This window comes from Pan paniscus, chromosome 11 (genome assembly GCF_029289425.2).
Source record: "Pan paniscus chromosome 11, NHGRI_mPanPan1-v2.0_pri, whole genome shotgun sequence".
NCBI lineage: Eukaryota > Metazoa > Chordata > Mammalia > Primates > Hominidae > Pan > Pan paniscus.
In genome coordinates, this window is record NC_073260.2 from 46,107,839 (window position 1) to 46,125,196 (window position 17,358).

Genomic DNA, 17,358 nt, shown 5'->3' on the forward strand with positions numbered 1-17,358 from the left:
GGACCGCAGTCAGCTCGAGGCTGTCTTTAGTGGGAGGCTGGGGGGCTGGCTGCCACCATGCGCTGAGTCCCACAGGATGAGTCCCCACCCTGGATGGCCACCTTCCCTAAGACCCCTGTGCCTACCAGAAAAGCCACTGCCCCTTGCATGATCCATGGGCAACCCCAGCCCCAAGTCCTCCTCTCAACAAGTCCAAGCTCATCTGAGGAGCTCCCACTTCCCCTGAGCTCGGCCCATCTGGAGCAAAGAGGGTGGCCCCAGGGGCTGCAGCAAGTAATGCAAACCAAGCCTCCTGGAGACAGGGGCTGCAGGTGTGTCTCGCTGACCAGGAGGCTGGCTCCCTCCATCATGGTCACAGCCCGTGGCACTGCTAAGTGTAATCAGGTGCAGAGTGGTGGGCAGCCCAGCCAGCTAACCCGACCAGCAGAGCTGACCGTGCTCGGGGTCCAGGCCACAGCTGGCGGGGGCAGTGTTGGGGGCCAGGCAGCCCTGCCAGATGCCCTGCTCTCAGACCCCTGCCGGGGACAGCCCAGCCCAGCACCCGCAGCCCCTCAGCACCCTCCTCCAGAGGTGTGGATGCAGCTGAGCCCAGAACTGGCTCCCAACTCCTGTGCTCCCTAGGAGGCTGGTTGCTTTGGATTTTATATGGACAGAGGGTAAGAAAAAGATGTTGTTTCACACTGTTTTCGAGCAAAAGTGTTTATTTTTCTCCTTCAGATATACAATCTCTTGGGGATTCCGTGCCACTGACCACCATGTACAAGGAAGGGATTCACAGGCAAGGGGTACAGGTGAGGGCAGCCCCCACTTCACTCAAGGAACAGGGCAAGGGGGCCCAGTACAGAGAACAGAAATCTCTTACGACAGCATCGTGCCCTGGCAGAAGATTCTGCATAATCACCTAGAAAATTCAATTCTAACTGAATTGATGGAATAATAGATTTGAACCAAAATAATTTACCCAGTTCTAGTAAGTACAGAAACTATACAATTCACAGCTGGGCAGTCCCAAGCAGTCTGCTTTCCAGTGGGAGGTGGAGGAGGCTGGGGACTTCCCCTCCCACCAAGGGCTGTGTTGTGCCCGCTGGGGACGAGTCCCACTGAAATCTCCAGGAGAAGAATGACCCCGCCCTCCGCAGAGCAGGCTTAGGGCTGGACGGGAGAGCGGTCTGCATGCCAGGGGTGAGCAGAGCCACAGGTCTCCACGGAAATCATGGAGAAGGGAGGGAAGTGGGCAGGAGAGAGGGCAGCCTCTCCAGCTGGAGGAGCTGCGCTTGTCTCCACAGGGTGGGCGGGCAGCCAGAGTTTCTATGCCCAACACACACCTTATCCTCACTCACAGCAGCCCACTGGCACCGGGGGCATGTCTGCTCACCTAACATTTTCTGGCGGATTTCTCATGGCCCAGCGCAACAGCTGACATTCCCTACTGAGCAAGCAGCTCCGCCAGTGTGCCCTGCCCCAGCGTCCCGCCGTCTCTCAGCCCCTGGATGAGCCCAGGGAACCAGCACTCTACTGAGGACAAAGCAGGGCTCACCTAGCATTGGAAGCTCTTCAATACTTAAGGTAGCTAATTCAATGTTTGTAAAAGGCATTTACAACAGAAAACCAAAGATTGAACTTCAGCTTCAGATTTGTAAACCATTCACATCTCTGCAGCTTAAAACAGTAAATAAAGATTATCAATGCACAAGCCAATTGCAAATGAAACCTTTTCCGATAATTTTTTTTAACATATCTTTTCATCAGGGAACGGAAAAGCTGGCATTCAAGGCACTGTACTTCTGCAGGGTGACGACAAGGTTCTAACCATCAACTCAAGTATAGGAAGTGGGTGTGGAGACGGCGCGTGGACCACAGGAACCTAGGAGCGAACAGGGTCTGAAGCCGCAAAGGAAGCAGTCTTGCTGCCCACCCGCTGTCCCCCTCGCGGCTGAGTGCTGTGCCCACAGCAGGCGGTGGGGGGGACTCGGAGGCCAAACCACACCTGGTTTCTCCGGGCGGTTCCGAGGGCGCCATCTGGCAAGGGACAGGGCAGAAGCCTACGTGATCCGCAGCCGGGGGCCAGGCATGCTGACCACAGGTGGCTGCAAGAAGACTGGCAGCACGGGCACCTGGGGGGTGTTCCAGCTGCCCTGTGCCCCCAGCTGGCCCACCTGGCCTGCCCAGGGCCCCCAGGACACTGGAGCTGGGAGCAGGCCTCTGTACTGACCCAGAGGCAGTGCACAGGGTGGGGTTGGGAGGTTGGAGAGGGCAGTACCTGGTGTGGGCACGGACAGGGTCGGGGCGGCTCCGGGAATGACCGTGGTGGACAGAGGGCTGGGCGCTGGGGGCAGACGTGGCATCCCCACTCCTGCTCGAGGTGCGGTCATCTACGAAACACAGAGACGAGAAGAGGAAGGTACACGTGGCTGCAATCAGCTGGCCTCCCTTAGTGGCCCCCAGGGTGCCGCAGTTTCTCCATCCTCAGGAGGCAGCAGTCCTGGAACCTGCTGTGACAGGCACCCTCTCAGGGCTGACACCAGACTGATGGTGTGGGGCCAGGAACCATCACCCTCCCTTGTTCGCTTCCCCAAGCTGCAGCCTGATAGCCTCTAGGCCACACACCTGGGTGTCCACCAGCCAAAATGGGCCTTGGAGGAGGACTAGTGGGGCCTGGACCCCGAGGGCGCATGAGTGGCCCCACATGCCTCTACTCAGCCACCACAAAGGCCTCCTGCTTGGCTGGTCAGTGCCCTCACAGGAGCATGAACCACCCAGGAGCTGGCAGGAGCAGAGCCCCAGGACCTGGGCAAAGCAAGTGTGCAGGGAGGTGATGGCAAGGCAGCCCTTCCACTGTCCCAGCCCGGGGAGAAGCTGTATGCGGGGTGTGCCCCAGGAAGGCAAGGCTGCTGGCCACGGGGAGTCACTCCTCTCCACTCCAGGGAGGGCCCCACTGGGCACTCTTCACAGGTGCATGGAGGGCACTCGGTGACTTCCACACCCCTTCCTGGAAATCAAGCTCGGCAGTCAGGGGCTGGAGGGGCCTCCTTATCTGGAAGGGCCTCTACGGAACCGACAGCTGAGCCCCTGCCCACGACAAAATGCCCAACACCTCCCCAAGGTGCCTCCATGCTTCCAGTCGACACCGCGGGGATCTCCAGGCGGGGAGGAAAAGGAGTCAACCGCACAGACTGGACAAAGAGAAGGAGAACTGGCCTCATGCAGATGACAAGACTGTGTATGCAGAAAACCCACAAGAATGGACAAACCAATTTCTAGAACTAATAGCAAATTTAGCACAGTTGCAGGATATGGGGTACGAAAGTCAACCATAGTTTTATATTCTAGCAACAGGAAGCTGGAAAAGGAGATTTAAAGAAAAATAACATTTATAATAGCATTCCAAAACATCAGCTACCTAGGGATAAATTTAATGAAAGAGGTATAACATCTTTACACTGCAGAGAAACAAAAAAGATGCCAGTAAATGGACACTACGTTCACAGGAACGCTCATGTTGTTCATATGTCAAACCTCACCCAGATAATCAACAGACTGAGTCCACTCCCAGTCGAAATCCCAGTGGGCTAGCCTGCAGAAAGTGACAGGCTGTTCCTAAAACATATGGAAATATTAACGACCTGAAAAAAATCAAGAACTTCTTGAAGAAGATCCACACTGAAAGTCTTTTCCTGAGCAAAGATTAAACTTCCTAGAAAACTTCAGTCATTAAGAGAGTGTGGTGTTGCCGCAACGATAAGGGAATTGCTAAAGGAAACAAAATAGCAAATTCAGAAATGGACCTACACACAGACGGCCACTTGACAAATGTCTGCTCAATTCAGTGCAATTCAATATGGAGAGGAAGGGGCTGGAACGATCAGATATGCAGAGAGGAAAAAAACAGATTGACCTCTGCATCAAAATATACTCAAGAGTTCATTTGAGATGGCTCATGGGATCTAAAGCAATAGCTAAAGCTGCAAAGCTTTTAGGAAAAACAAAATTAAAATTTTTACCATTTCATGTTCACCATTAAGAAAGTGAAAACACAAACCACAGATTGGTAGACTATATCCATTATATATATATACACACACACACACACACACACACACACAAGGGGTCTTCAAAAAGTTCATGGAAAATACATATCATGAAAAAACTATGCATGACTTTCAAAAAAAATCTTTGCACCCAAATAAACTTGTACTAACTTATTGCAGCATGTCTGAAGAGGAGGTAGTCTCAGGCACTAAGAAGAAGAAGACTTCAGTTTGAAAAGAGCCCCTATCACAATAACGTGAATTCTTCCAAGCAAGAACCAACATCACATGTATGGTGAAGCTTGGGTGGAAGAATGGTGAGATCACTGATGCTTTCTGAAAAGTTTACAGGGTCCATGTCCCCAAAGAAAATAGCAGTTTACAAATGGTTGACTTCTTTTAAGAAGGGATGAGACCATGCTGAAGACGGAGCCCACAGCGGCAGGCCATCCGCATCACTTTGTGAGGAAAACACTCATCTGGTCTGAGCCGTAAGTGCAGAGGACGGGTGGTTAACAGCAGAAATAGTGGCCAACACCACAGACATCTCAGTAGGTTGAGCTTACACAATTCTGACAGAAAAATGAAAGTTGAGCAGACTTTCCACTCAATGGGTGCCAAACCCATTGCGCCCACATCGGGCGCAAAGAGCAGAGCTGTCAGTGGTAACTTTGAACAAGTGGGATGGAGATCCTGAAGCTCTCTTTGAACTATAGCGACATGAAACGTGGCTTTCCCGGTATGGTCCTGAAGACCAAGCGCAGTCAAGGCAATGGTGCTGAGGGCTGGAAGTGGTCCCATCAGAGCAAAAGTGGGCCAGTCAAGAGCAGATTGTGGCAACAGCTTTTGGGATGCTTAAGGCATTCTGCTTGCTGACTTTCTGGAGGGGTAACAAGGAATATAACATCTGCTTAGTATGAGAATGTTTAGGGAATGTTAGCCAAAGCTTCAGCAAAACCCCCCCTGGAAAGCTTCCCCAGAGAGTCCATCTCCATCACGACAATGCTCCTGCTCGTTCCTCTCACCAAAGAAGGGTGATTTTTGCAAGAGTTTCTATGGGAAATCACCAGGCATCTACCCTACAGTCCTGATTTGGCTCCCTCTGACTTCTTTTTGCTTCCTAATTTTGAAACATCTGTAAAGGGCACCCATTTTTTGTCAATTCATAATGTAAAAAAGACTCCATGGCCATGGTTAAATTCCCAGGACCATTAGGTCTTCAGGGAGGGACTAAATGGCAGCATCATTGCTTATAAATGGCTGGCATCATTGCTTATAAATGGCTGGCATCATTGCTTATAAATGGCTGGCATCATTGCTTATAAAAGTGTCTTGAACTTGATGGCACTTGTGTTAAGAAAAAAGCATGTATTTCTTCTTTAGTAGCTGTAACTATAGGTATGTGCCACCATGCCCAGCTGTTTTTTTTTTCTTTCCAGACAGGGTCTTGCTCTGTTGCCAGGCTGGAGTGCAGTGGCACTATCTCGGCTCACTGCAGCCTTGACCTCCTGGGCTCAAGCGATCCTCTCACCTCAGCCTCCTTAGTAGCTGTAACTGTAGGTATGCACCACCATGCCCAGCTGGTTTTTTATTTTTATTTGAGACGGACTTTTGCTCTTGTCGCCCAGGCTGGAGTGCAGTGGCACAATCTCGGCTCACTGCAACCTCTGCCTCCCAGGTTCAAGCGATTCTCCTGCCTCAGCCTCCTGAGTAGCTGGGATTACAGAAGCCCACCACCATGCTGGGCTAATTTTTTTTTTTTTTTTTTGTACTTTTAGTAGAGACAGGGTTTCACCATGTTGGCCAGGCTAGTCTTGAACTCCTGACCTCAGATGATCCACCCGCCTCGGCCTCCCAAAGTGCTGGGATTACAAGCGTGAGCCACTGCACCCAGCAGCCCAGCTAATTTTTGTATTTTTTGTAGAGATGAGGTTTTGCCATATTGCAAAGGCTGGTCTTGAACTCCTGGACTCAATCAATCCACCTGCCTCAGCCTCCCTAAGTGCTGGGATTACAGGTGTGAGCTACCATGGCCAGCCATATATTTCTCATTTTTATCTTTTAATTCCATTTTTCTGTGAACTTTTGGAAGCCCCCTTGTATATGACAAAAGATACATGATGAACTCCCACAAAACAAATCAACTTTTAAATGGTCACTATCCTTGACCAGGCACTTTTTAAAAGACGGCTGATAAGAATATGAAAAGTGCTCTAAGGCAAATTAAACAATAATGAGAAACCTACTACTAGACCTCAAATTCTTTTTGCAAATACAATTTCAACTACAATGTCCTACACAGAATATTTAAAAAGTCACAAGAAAAGACAAGGCAATATAAAGAAAAACTAGGACAAAGAGCAAACAAAAACTAAAAAATATTATGTGAAGGAGATACAAGATAGAGAATTTTGGTAAAGAGTCAGAAACTTTTTTTTTTAAAGATACAGCAGATATGGTTAAAAAAAAATTTCAACTGAAAAACACAATAACCCAAATTAAAAACTGAATGGATAGGTTTAACAGCAGTTTAGACACAAAGAAAAATTTAGTGACCTAAAATCTAAAGCAAATAAAACAGGAAGGTATGATTCATTCAAAGGAAAATATTTAACTGACAAAAACATGCCCAAGGAAGCCCAGACATTGGACTTAGTAAACAAAGGCTTTAAACCGACTGTCTTAAATGTGCTCGAAGAACTGAAGGAAGCCATGGACACAGAACTACAGGAAGTCAGGAAAATCACAGAGGAACACAATGAGGATATCAACAGATAGGAATTATGAAGGGGATCAAATGGAACTAGAAGAGCTGAAAATAATAACTGACACTTACAAATTCACTAGAGGGGTTCACCGGCAGATCTGGGCAGGCAGAATAAAGAATCAGCAAGCTGGAGACACTTACAATGGAAATGATCCTGTGAGGAGCAGAGGAAAAAAGTGGCAGAGTGGACAGAGCCAGAGGGTGGTCCACCATGAAGTGGATGAGTAAAACATTACGGGAGTCACAGGAGAGGAGAGCCCAGAGATGAAGGCTAACTCTTATGCTGCAGTGACTCTCCACAAGGGGGCCAAGACCATTCAAAGGGGAAAGCAGTTTTCAACAACGTCTGCTGGGAAAACTGGATATGTACATACCAGGAAAAGAAGGTGGAGCCCTGCCTTGCCTCACAAAAATCAACTCTATCCCAGCACTTTGGGAGGCCGAGGCGGGCGGATCATGAGGTCAAGGGATCGAGACCATCCTGGCCAACATGGTGAAATCTCGTCTCTACTAAAAATAAAATAAAATAATTAGCTGGGCATGGTGGTGCAAGCCTGTAGTCCCAGCTACTTGGGAGGCTGAGGCAGGAGAATTGCTTGAACCCGGGAGGCAGAGGTTGCGGTGAGCTGAGATCATGCCACTGCACTCCAGCCTGGCGACAGAGTGAGACACAATCTCAGGAAAAAAGAAAAAAAAATCAACTCTAAATGGACCAAAGTTCTAAATGTCAAAGCGAAAACCAGAAAACTCTTAGTAGGAAACTTAAGGAAAAGGTTTCACAACATTGGATTTGGCAGTGATTTCTTGGATATTTCACTAAAGGCACAGGCAACAAATGAAAAACAAGACAAATTTTAAAACTTTCGTGCATCCAAAGGCACTATCAACAGATCATATATCTGATAAGGGATTAATATCTGGATTATGCAGAAAATTCCTAAAACTCAACAATGAAAAAAACGAGCTGATTCAAACATTGGCAGAAGACTTCAATAAATACTTCTTCAAGGAAGACATAGAAACAGCCAATAAGCACATGAAAAGCTGCTCAATATCACTACTCAATTAGGAAAATGTAAAGCAAAACCACAAGATACCACTTCACACCTGAGAGGATGGCTACCATCAAAAACCAGAAAGGATGGCTGAACGCGGTGGCGCGGTGGCTCACGCCTGTAATCCCAGCACTTTGGGAGGCCGAGGCGGGTGGATCACTTGAGGTCAGGAGTTCGAGATCAGCCTGACCAACATGGTGAAACCCCGTCTCTACTAAAAATACAAAAATTAACTGGCCGTGGTGGCAGACGCCTGTAATCCCAGCTACTCGGGAGGCAGGAGAATTGCTTGAACCTAGAGGGTAGAGGTTACAGTGAGCCAAGATCGTGTCATTGCACTCCAGCCTGGGCAAAAGAGCAAACCTCCGTCTCAAACACACACACACACACACACACACACACACACACACAAACCCAGAAAGGAAATCTTCTGTTGGCACAGATGTGGAAAAACTGGAACCTTTGTGCACTGTTAGTGGAAATGTCAAATGGTATAGCTGTTATTGAAAATAGTTCCTCGAAAAACTATCATACAATTACCATATGATCTAGCAATTCCATTTCTGGGTTTATTCCCAAAAGGATAAAAGCAGGGTCTTGAAGGGATCCTTGTACACCTATGTTCACAGCAGATTAATAACAGCTAAAAGATGGAAACCACCCAAGCGTCCACTGACAGAACTGACAGACAATCCCGTAACAGGATTCCCCTGAGAATGGATGTGGTACCAGATACAATGAACTATCACTCAGCCTTCAAAGGAAAGGAAATTCGGACATGCTACAACATGGATGTCATCGAGGGTGCCCTTGGAGGACATTTTGCTAAGTAGAATAAGCCAGTGGAAAAAGATACCGTGTGATTCCACTCTATGAGGTACATAGAGGAGTCAAAGTCAGAGAGACCAGAAGCAGAATGGAAGTTCCCAGGGGCTGGGGGAGGGACAATAGGGAGTTATTGTTCAATGGGTACAGAGTTTCACACAATAAAAAGAGATGGAGATGAACAGTGGTGGTGGCTGCACAGTATTCTGAATTTATTTATTTTTGAGACAGGATCTTGCTCTGTCACCCAGGCTGGAGTACAGTGGTACGATCATAGTTCACTGCAGCCTCCAACTCCTGGGCTCCAGCGATCCTCCCACCTCAGCCTCCCGGGTGGCTGGGACCACAGGCATGTGCAACCACGCCTGGCTGATTTTAAAAAGTTCTGATACATACTATAACATGGATGCACCTTGAAAACATTGTATCAAATGAAATAAACCATTCACCAAAGGGCACATACTGTATGATTCCATTTCTATGAGGTACTTAGAGTAGTCAAAGTAATAGAGACAGAAAGAAGGATAGAGGCTACCAGGGCCTGGGAAACCAGAGGTGCCAGAGAGGGGGCTGAGGAACTAGTGTTTAATGGGGATAGAGTTTCTCTGGGAAAGATGAAAAGGTTCAGTGGATGGATGGTGATGGTTACACAATGCTCTGAATGTACTTCATGCCACTGAACTGTACGCTTGAAAATGTGTAAAATTGTAAATTTTGTGTTTTATATATATATATATTTTTTTTTTTTTTTTTGCCATGACAAAAATGAAAGTTTAAAAAAACCCTTAACACTTAAAAAGAATCCAGAACATCTGAACAACAGTTAGCACTGCTAATCCTGAACGCTGATATAGCTGGAGCCCAGGCAGCAGAGATGAGCCTGCCCAGGCTCCGGGTGCAGCCTTGCAGAGCTGTGGGACCATGTTCAGGAGTCCTGACTTTGTCCTAGAATAATGGGGTTCCACTGAGAATAAATTTGAGGACTCAGACTGGCGGAGGTGTACCCGTCAAGAGGACCCTGCAGTTGTTCAGAACAGAAGTCACAGTGGCGGAGCTTGGGAGTGTGGATGTGGAGAGAAGGGAACAGATTCAGCTCCAGCATCATTGGAACAGCAACAAAGACTGACAGCCGGGTCAAGAGCCAGTCCTGGAAGATCTCCACAAACCGCAAGCACTAAGTCTGCTCTCCTACCACAGTGCAGCCACACGAAAACACACTGACAAAAGGTCATCTGAAAACTAACAACCACACTTACTTCAAATAGCAACAGAAATTATAAAATATTTTCAAACAAAGGTTAATGAAAATGCTGCACATACTTTTGGGATGCAGCTAAAACCATTAGTGGGCACTTTATAGCCTTGAATGCCTACATTACAACAGAAAGGCTAGAAATCAATGAACATATCATAAGAAACTTTCCAGAACAACAAAATTCACCCAAAGATAGAAGGCAAGAAATAAGAAAATAAATTAATGAAACATACAATAAAGACTATCAAACACAAAATGTGTTCTTTGAATAGGCTAATAAAATGTACACCCCTAAGGAGATTGCATAAAGAGAGAGAAAGAGCGAAGGAGAGGCAGAGAGAGAGGAGGCAGAAATCACCAACATCAGGAATGAAATCAGGACATCACTGTAAATCCTGCAAATGGAAAAAATAATAGCTATTATGGATACTTTTATGGCAATTAATTTAAAATTTTAGATAAATTTAGAGGAGAGATACCAATTGCCAGAAAGGCAGAATTTAACAAAACAAAACAGAAAATCCAAATGGTGTTAAAAGTGTAGAAGAAATTGAATCCATAGTAACAACTGTACCCTCAAGGAATGAACAGGTGTGTGATAAATACAGCAAAAATATCAATTAGAGTGTACGTAGTGGGTCCTATGGATGTTCACTCTTCTGTGTGTTTGAAAAATTTTAAGGTAAAAGATCATAGAGGAAAGTATCCCACGCTAAAAAATACAAAAACAAAACTCCAGCCCAGATGGATTCACAAATGACCTTTACTAAATATTTGAGATAGAAATAACACCAGTCTTCCACAAACCCCTCCAGAAAGCTGAAAAACAGCAGATGCTTCTCCAACTCGCGCTGACATCAAACAAGTTAGGTGTGAAAACCTAGGACAGCAGGTCCTCACTTCCGCCCCACATTGGCTCAGGTGCGTGTGAGCTATGGCCCGACGCTGGTGTCACTTGGGTGACATGCACACCTGCCCTGGTCTCCAGCCTGGGCACAAACAGAACCCAGGCAGAGGTGGGCCTGTCTGCCAAGACCAGGGCTACCTGCTCTGAGTGCGGTGCTTGGGCTGCCCAGGCTGGGGCAGCTGCTGTATCTGAGCTGTGGAGTCACAGCCCCGGCCTGGCCTGGCCTGTCCTTTCCACCTGCCAGCTGCGGAGCTGTGGGCGCGTCGCTCACCTCCCAATCTGTAAAGTGGAGAAGCCTAGTTCTTGGGGCTGTGGGGAGAATGAACTTGGATCATGAAAATGAAGAGCTTAACTGGACACCCCTCTGCCACACAGGGCACTAGCAAATGCTGGAGGCAAGGCTACCCCACCCCAGGAGCACCCGCCCCACCCGCCCCGCACTCACAGCCCGCGCCTCGCCAGGGGCAGCCCAGCCTGCCTGGGCCTCCATGTCTTGCAGCTTCTGGGTCTGCTTCAGCTGGTTGAGCGTGGGCTTCAGCTGCGCGGCCCCCACCGTCTTGCTCGTCCACTCGTCCACCAGCTTGTGCAGGTCGTCCGTGAAGGTACCCTTCTTGTTGTTGCTGTTGTTCACCTGCGCCTGGACGTGCAGGGCGGGCTGGGGGCCTGGCTCAGGGCCTGGGGCCAGGCTGCTGGTGGAGGACCCTGGGGAGTCACACACAGGCCAGGATTGGTGACGCCACACACGCGCCCAGGCCCCCAGTGGGCTGGCCGCATTCATTCTTACGTGACAGCTGAGACAATGGTCTCACTTGGGCCAGGCAGCACCTTGCTTCAAGAGGCGGTCGGATTAAGGGGCCTGGCTGCCCAGGGTCAGACATGGTGGGGCATTTCCATGGGCTGTGCCAGGTGGCCATCACCCACCTCAGAAGCCAGGCCAGGGGACAGGACTCTGCAGCAGCCGGCAGCCTCTGCTCAGCATCCACTCTGTGCCCACCGCTGCCCATCCCCAGACTCACGTGTGAGAGAGCTCAGGAAACTCCTGGCACAGCCAGACGCACTGGGCTTCCGAGTCATGGTGCCTAGAGTCAGGTTCCTCGGGCTCTCTCTGGCCTGTGCGTCCTCAGCCGTAACATGAGGACGCGGGGCGGTGGAGTACCGTGTGCAGAGCGCTCAGCACACACGGCGGGCTGGCCTGCAGGCAGCCCCCTGGCCCACGGGAAAATGCCTGCCAGGGCTGCCTGACTTGCATTCCCATGAATTTTAATGGTCTGGTTGTTTGGAATTCCAGACATAGAAATTGTCCTGACCAGCGCATTCGAGGAAGGTATTCATAAAGGGTACCCATGCCTGGGGCTGCCTGACGCGGCCCCACCAGCTCCTGCCATGGGCTGCGGCCAACGCCCTGCTGCAGGAGGGAGCTGGGAGCCGCTCTGCTGACCATTAGCACACCAGAGCACTTGGCTGCTTCATTCAAAGCGTTTTTTAAGGGACTAAAATGAGACTTTAAAAATTTTAAATCATACCCTTTCCATGCAACACATGTAATTTCTCGTTGGCAATTTTGAATAAGCCAATTCAAAAATTTTCTGCATAGATAAACAATCTAATGACCATCTCTTCAAACAAGCTGTCCCAAAATGTAGTGGACTTTAGTGGCTAGCAATGAAAAAGCACAGACACAGACAATTAAAAATTAGTGATGAGATTTGACACACATGGAGCTATTCCTACATGAAAAGTTCAGCCAGAAAAGAAAAAAAATATTTTTTCGAGAGAGAGAGAGATGAGAGAGAGAGAGAGGTGAGTGGCCCAAGGAGACTAATACCCACTCAGTCCTGGCATCTCTCCTCGTGGGGAGGCACTCATCTTTAGGACTTCAAGGAAATACGCATTCCTACGGTTTTGGAAAAGGAGCCAATTAATGATTGGCAATTTGCGGGTGTTCCGGGGAAAGATAAGCCCGTTAGATGTGAACTGGCGAGACCGCACAAACTCTAGGCGCCACGGAGACACACGGGGGAGCCGAGGACAGCGATCCCGCCAGGCAGAAGCGAAGCAGTGCCCGGCCGAGAGGCATGGAGCAGGCGCGGGGCAGGCACAGGGCAGGCCCACGCCCGCCCGGCCGCGGGAACCCTGATGTGCGCTAGCCACGAGAAAGCCCATGCGATGAGAGAGGACAAAGGGGGAAAAAACCCGGATAATTACTACTGCTGTGTTCTTTGCCTAGGCAGAGACGCTTCAGGGCAGACCCTGCAAGGGAAAAAGAAACGACACAAGACCACAGGGTTAGGCAGAACAGCACACACTGGGACACGCTACCACACTAAGCAAAAGTCGTCAGTGTGCAGGGAGGGGCAGACACAGGCAGCAGTTCAGAGAGAGGGCCGACCCGGCCAGGGGAAACGGGGCAGCCCCTGGAGAGAGGGTGCAGGCTCCCACGAGCTTCGCCGAGGGGGCAGAGGTGCCAGGGCCAAGCCCCTAAGCTTCAGGGAGAAGTGTTTGTCTCTAGAAGCATATTCTAAGAAAAGTAAAAGAGAAAGAAAAAAGAAAAAAAAAAAGAAAAAAGCAAAGCACACCGCTTGGCTTTCAAACATCAGGCTTCTGGGAGCCCCACTGATGGAGGCAGGACACCCTGCTGAGTCGGCCACAGGAGCTCTGGAATGGAGCTGGGCACAGCTGGGCTTGGCCGCCGAAGCCCATCGGAGGTTTTCCAAGTGCAAAAAGATACATTGTTTTGCAGGTTGGAGGCCAAGTCTGGATCTCAGATGGCTGCCTCAGATGAGGTCAGCGGCAAGTGTTGAGTAGGGGACTCGAGGGTTTCTATCTAGGGGCTGACCTCAATGTCTGGGGACACTACCGCCTCATTAACAAGTCAGTATCCACAAGGGGTAGGGCAAGGCCTCAGCCTGGAACATTTCTGGCCTCCTTCTAACTGGGACCGCCACTAAACCGACTGGTCCCAACTACCCAGAGGGCACCTGGTATACACTGAATGCAATGTCCTAGCCAGTCAGTGCCCAGCCTGGTGGGGACAAGGTCCCCAGGGCAGGCTGGGCCAGAAGGCGCGGCCATCCCTGCTTATCCTATAGGCAGGCAGAACTGGGACGGGCAAGCACAGGCTCAGACTTCCCCAAGGTCACTCGGCAAAGCCGCACTAGCACAGAGGCTCTGTCTACACTCCAGCCCACGGCCCCTTGCCAGGAGCACACTCCCTCTGCAGCAGGAACACGCTCCTCAGCGCTGTTCCCGGGAGACCTAAAAAGGAGCGACTCTGATCTTGCAAGGACTCAGAAAACCTGGCAACGTCTGCCTTCCTTCTCCAGAAGGGCTCATGCCTCCTGCCTCGGGGGACAGCGGTCAACTTGTCGTCCAGCTCCTTGGCCCAAGCTCGGCCTGAGTTGTGCATCCTGGACTTGGAAACCTAGCTCAACTATTTTTAGTCCATTCTGTCTGTTCCTGAGCTAGTGTGGGGAAAGGTGAGGTGGTGTTCTGTTGCAGACTTTACTGTTCAAATAAAAAGGAGGGAGCCCAGCGGAAGGGATCCAGACCAGTGGGCTCTGGGTGAGCAGCTCCGAAGGGCTGTTCCCTGGCTGCTCTGTTCTGAGGTGAAACCCTGCCAGGAACACAGAGCTGATATCCCCTCGGTGGCTCACTCAAGTTTACAGGGGAGGTATGGCTGGTCTTCTGTAGTGCAGGAGGGGCCCCTGAAGTCTGTGATGCAGGCTAGGCTGGGATCCAATATGTCGGGGCACTATGTGAGCACCAATTTCCCTGGCAGGCTTTGTGGGGGGCTGTGGCCCATGGTCCCATGTAGACAGTCCTAAGCCAGGTGCTTCAAAAAGCTGCTCTGTGCCTATCTGGCAGCTCTTGGTGTGGCTGGAACTCTACATTCAGTGCTAATTCCTGGCTGTTGCCATGCTGGGAAGAACACCACCAAACAGGCCGGCTGCCGGCTGGGAACCACCAGAGGGAGCCTGGACCTGCGATCAGAGCTGGGACTCACTCACTGCCCTGGGAACCTGGGGTCTGGAGTGTCTGGAGGACACGGCACCTGCTCAGAGCCAGAGAGCCACCCTGGCCCATGGAGCCCTCCACGGGCCCTTCCTAAACTTGGGCCCTTCCTAAACTTGGGCCCCTCCTAAACTTGGGCCCCAGTGACCAGTGTGCAGACGGCTCCTAGACCTCCAGACAAACTGATGGGTGCCAGTCTTTCAAGGCCATGCTGTCGGACGCCACTCACTGCAGACAACTGGGCTGGGGCAGAGACCTCCCCACACTCTGGACAGCCCTGTCTGTCCCTAGGTGGCTCCTTAGTCCACCTCTCCAGAGCCTCGGCCTCGATTGGGCCCTGCCCCTCACTTGCCCACCATGCAGATGGCACCCAAAGACGGTCTCCCTGTGGGGCTTCCATCCCCAGCCAGGCCCAAGAAGAGGCGGCGCCAAGGCCCTGGACTGCTCAGTGGTGCTGGGGCGGGGGCTTGGCAGCCTCATCCCAGCTGTTGGGGGATCCGCTGCTTTCTTCCCAGAATGTAAAAGTGGCAGCACACAGGACGACAGGAGGGCTGGCTCTTGGACTTGGCATCTCCTGCTTTTGTGCAGCCGACATCAGCTGAAGCCCCCCAGGCGCAAGTGGAGGATCCCTCCCCACTCCAGCCGTGGCACAAAAACAGCCTGCTCTTGGGTCAACGGCCCTGCCCTCTGGGTAGCCCGAGCACCTGCCCCATCCAGACCCTCAGCCTGTGGCCAAGAAGACATCTCAACCAAGAAGGATTCAAACTGAGGGTGTGTGCCTGGGACAGGGAGACTAAAAAGTGGTCAGCCCCTGAGCAATCCTCACATTCGCTTTTCACCTCACAGGGCTCAATACTGCCCAGGAGCCCACGGGACAGCTGGGGCAGCCCACCTCCCATCATGGGTGCCCTGGCGGCTTCACCTCAGTCCCCCACAACTTCCCGCGCACCCTCAGGTGGGTCAGCCCCCGCCATGGTCAGCACTGGCTCCCTTTTCTGGCACAGGAGAAAAATGGGCATCCAGGGACAAAACCCCTTTTAAGGTGTCTACGTATTGAACAACCATGTTCTTGAGCCAAAAACTGTCCACAAAGCATGCATTGGGAAGCAGGATCTGCCTTGGCTCTGCCCAGGGAGACCTGGGGCTGTTTTCATGTTGCCTTGAGCTAAATGACCCCACATTGCACTAGGCCCCGTTGCACACAGGCCTGCTCCACAGACAGCCCACAGTGGTACGCAGCACTGACCACCCTGGCTGCAGAGGTCAGGGCCTGGTGGGCGCAGTGCAGGGTGGGGGCCCTCCTCTCTGGATGCCCTCCACCCTGAGGCCTCCTGAACACCGCTGCAAAGAGCCTCGCTGAGCACGCACTCTCTCCCCACCGGGAGGGATGAAAGCATTCCACGGTGGGAGAAGGCCTAGAAGGCATCGTGCAGTGACACCGGAGGGTCCCTGAGCCAAACATGCTGCATCCAACAGCCAATGTGGAGAAAACCCAAAGAGATACCAGCGTGCAGAGAGAAAGGCCCACAGGGTGCCAGCACATGCCCGGTCAGGTGGGAAGATCCAGAAGGACCCCAGCTTCTGACAAGCAGAACCAACAGAACCACGACCAGAGGTGCCATCTCAGCATCTGCACCTGACCCTTCTCCCTGGCTCCAAGGCCAACATCCCTTAGAATGCACTGGGCCAGGTGCGGTGGCTCCCACCTGTAATCCCAGCACTTTGGGAGGCCAACGTGGGTGGATTGCTTGAGCCCAGGAGGTCTAGACCAGCCTAGCCAACATGGTGAGACCCTGTCTCTACTAAAAATACAAAAAAGTAGCTGGGTGTGGTGGTGCAGACCTGTGGTCCCAGCTACTTGGGAGGCTGAGGTGGGAAGATTGCTTGAGTCAGGGAAGCGGAGGTTGCAGTGAGCTGAGATCTTGCCACTGCACTCCAGTCTGGGTAATAGAGCCAGACTTTGTCTCAAAAAAAAAAAGGGAGACTGCTCTGGGGCACTGGGTCATGTGAGCTCCCCACAGCATCTGCTGACCACAAGGAGGCATCTGCAAGCTGGGTGAGAGGTCTATGCCAAGGGGCCCAGCTCACAGGGGTTCTAAGCAGGGCCTTGCACTCCCTAGGGGTCTGTCCACCTGCTGCTCCCAGCCTCCACTGCTTTATTCCCTGTCCTGCACCTTGAGTCAGCTCGGGCCCCTGGAGGTGCCTGCTGCACTGCCCTGCTCTATCCCTGGGCACAGCCACCTGGGCACCCGCAGCCCATCCTCTGGCCTGGCCTCAACCCACCCTGCCTGGGGCCGTTTCATCTTCTCTGACCTTCACAGAGGCCAGGATCCTTCTATATTTCAAAATTTAACACACTTTGTTTTCCTGTAACTGTTTCTCTTCCAGGAAGTGGGAGTGTCCCACACCAGGGCAGTGAGCTGAAAGCTCTCCCCAGGCTCTAGGGAGCAAAGCCTGGGCTGGCTGCGCCGGCTGACCCCCCCAACCGCACCTTGGCATCCACCCTGCTC

General features: G+C 51.2%; 2 protein-coding genes across 33 annotated transcripts in view; one reads left to right on the plus strand and one right to left on the minus strand.

Annotated features, from left to right (window-relative positions):
- The window catches only part of FAM120A2P (Putative uncharacterized protein C9orf129 homolog), a 49,544-nt gene that overhangs the window by 26,834 nt on the left and 5,352 nt on the right, over nt 1-17,358 (plus strand). For 4 of the 10 annotated variants that reach the window (XM_055091765.1, XM_055091766.1, XM_055091767.1 and 1 more), the window contains 2 exons: nt 718-791; nt 1,343-1,494. The exons of 1 other annotated variant lie outside the window; for it this stretch is intronic. In XM_055091765.1, the coding sequence (XP_054947740.1) occupies nt 718-791; nt 1,343-1,494 (226 nt within the window). Of the gene's footprint in view, nt 1-717; nt 792-1,342; nt 1,495-17,358 lie in introns of those variants that run through there. 5 more of the 10 variants (XR_010109028.1, XR_008619664.1, XR_004673380.2 and 2 more) reach the window with 2 other exon arrangements.
- The window catches only part of WNK2 (WNK lysine deficient protein kinase 2), a 140,922-nt gene that overhangs the window by 4,955 nt on the left and 118,609 nt on the right, over nt 1-17,358 (minus strand). For 6 of the 23 annotated variants that reach the window (XM_034967753.3, XM_055091748.2, XM_055091747.2 and 3 more), the window contains 4 exons: nt 13,043-13,087; nt 11,283-11,539; nt 2,261-2,372; nt 684-2,019 (listed from right to left, as the gene is read on the minus strand). In XM_034967753.3, coding sequence (XP_034823644.2) covers nt 1,865-2,019; nt 2,261-2,372; nt 11,283-11,539; nt 13,043-13,087 — 569 coding nt within the window. In that variant the 3' untranslated portion in view covers nt 684-1,864. Of the gene's footprint in view, nt 1-683; nt 2,020-2,260; nt 2,373-10,675; nt 11,147-11,282; nt 11,540-13,042; nt 13,088-17,358 lie in introns of those variants that run through there. The other 17 variants (XM_055091763.2, XM_055091759.2, XM_055091756.2 and 14 more) reach the window with 11 other exon arrangements.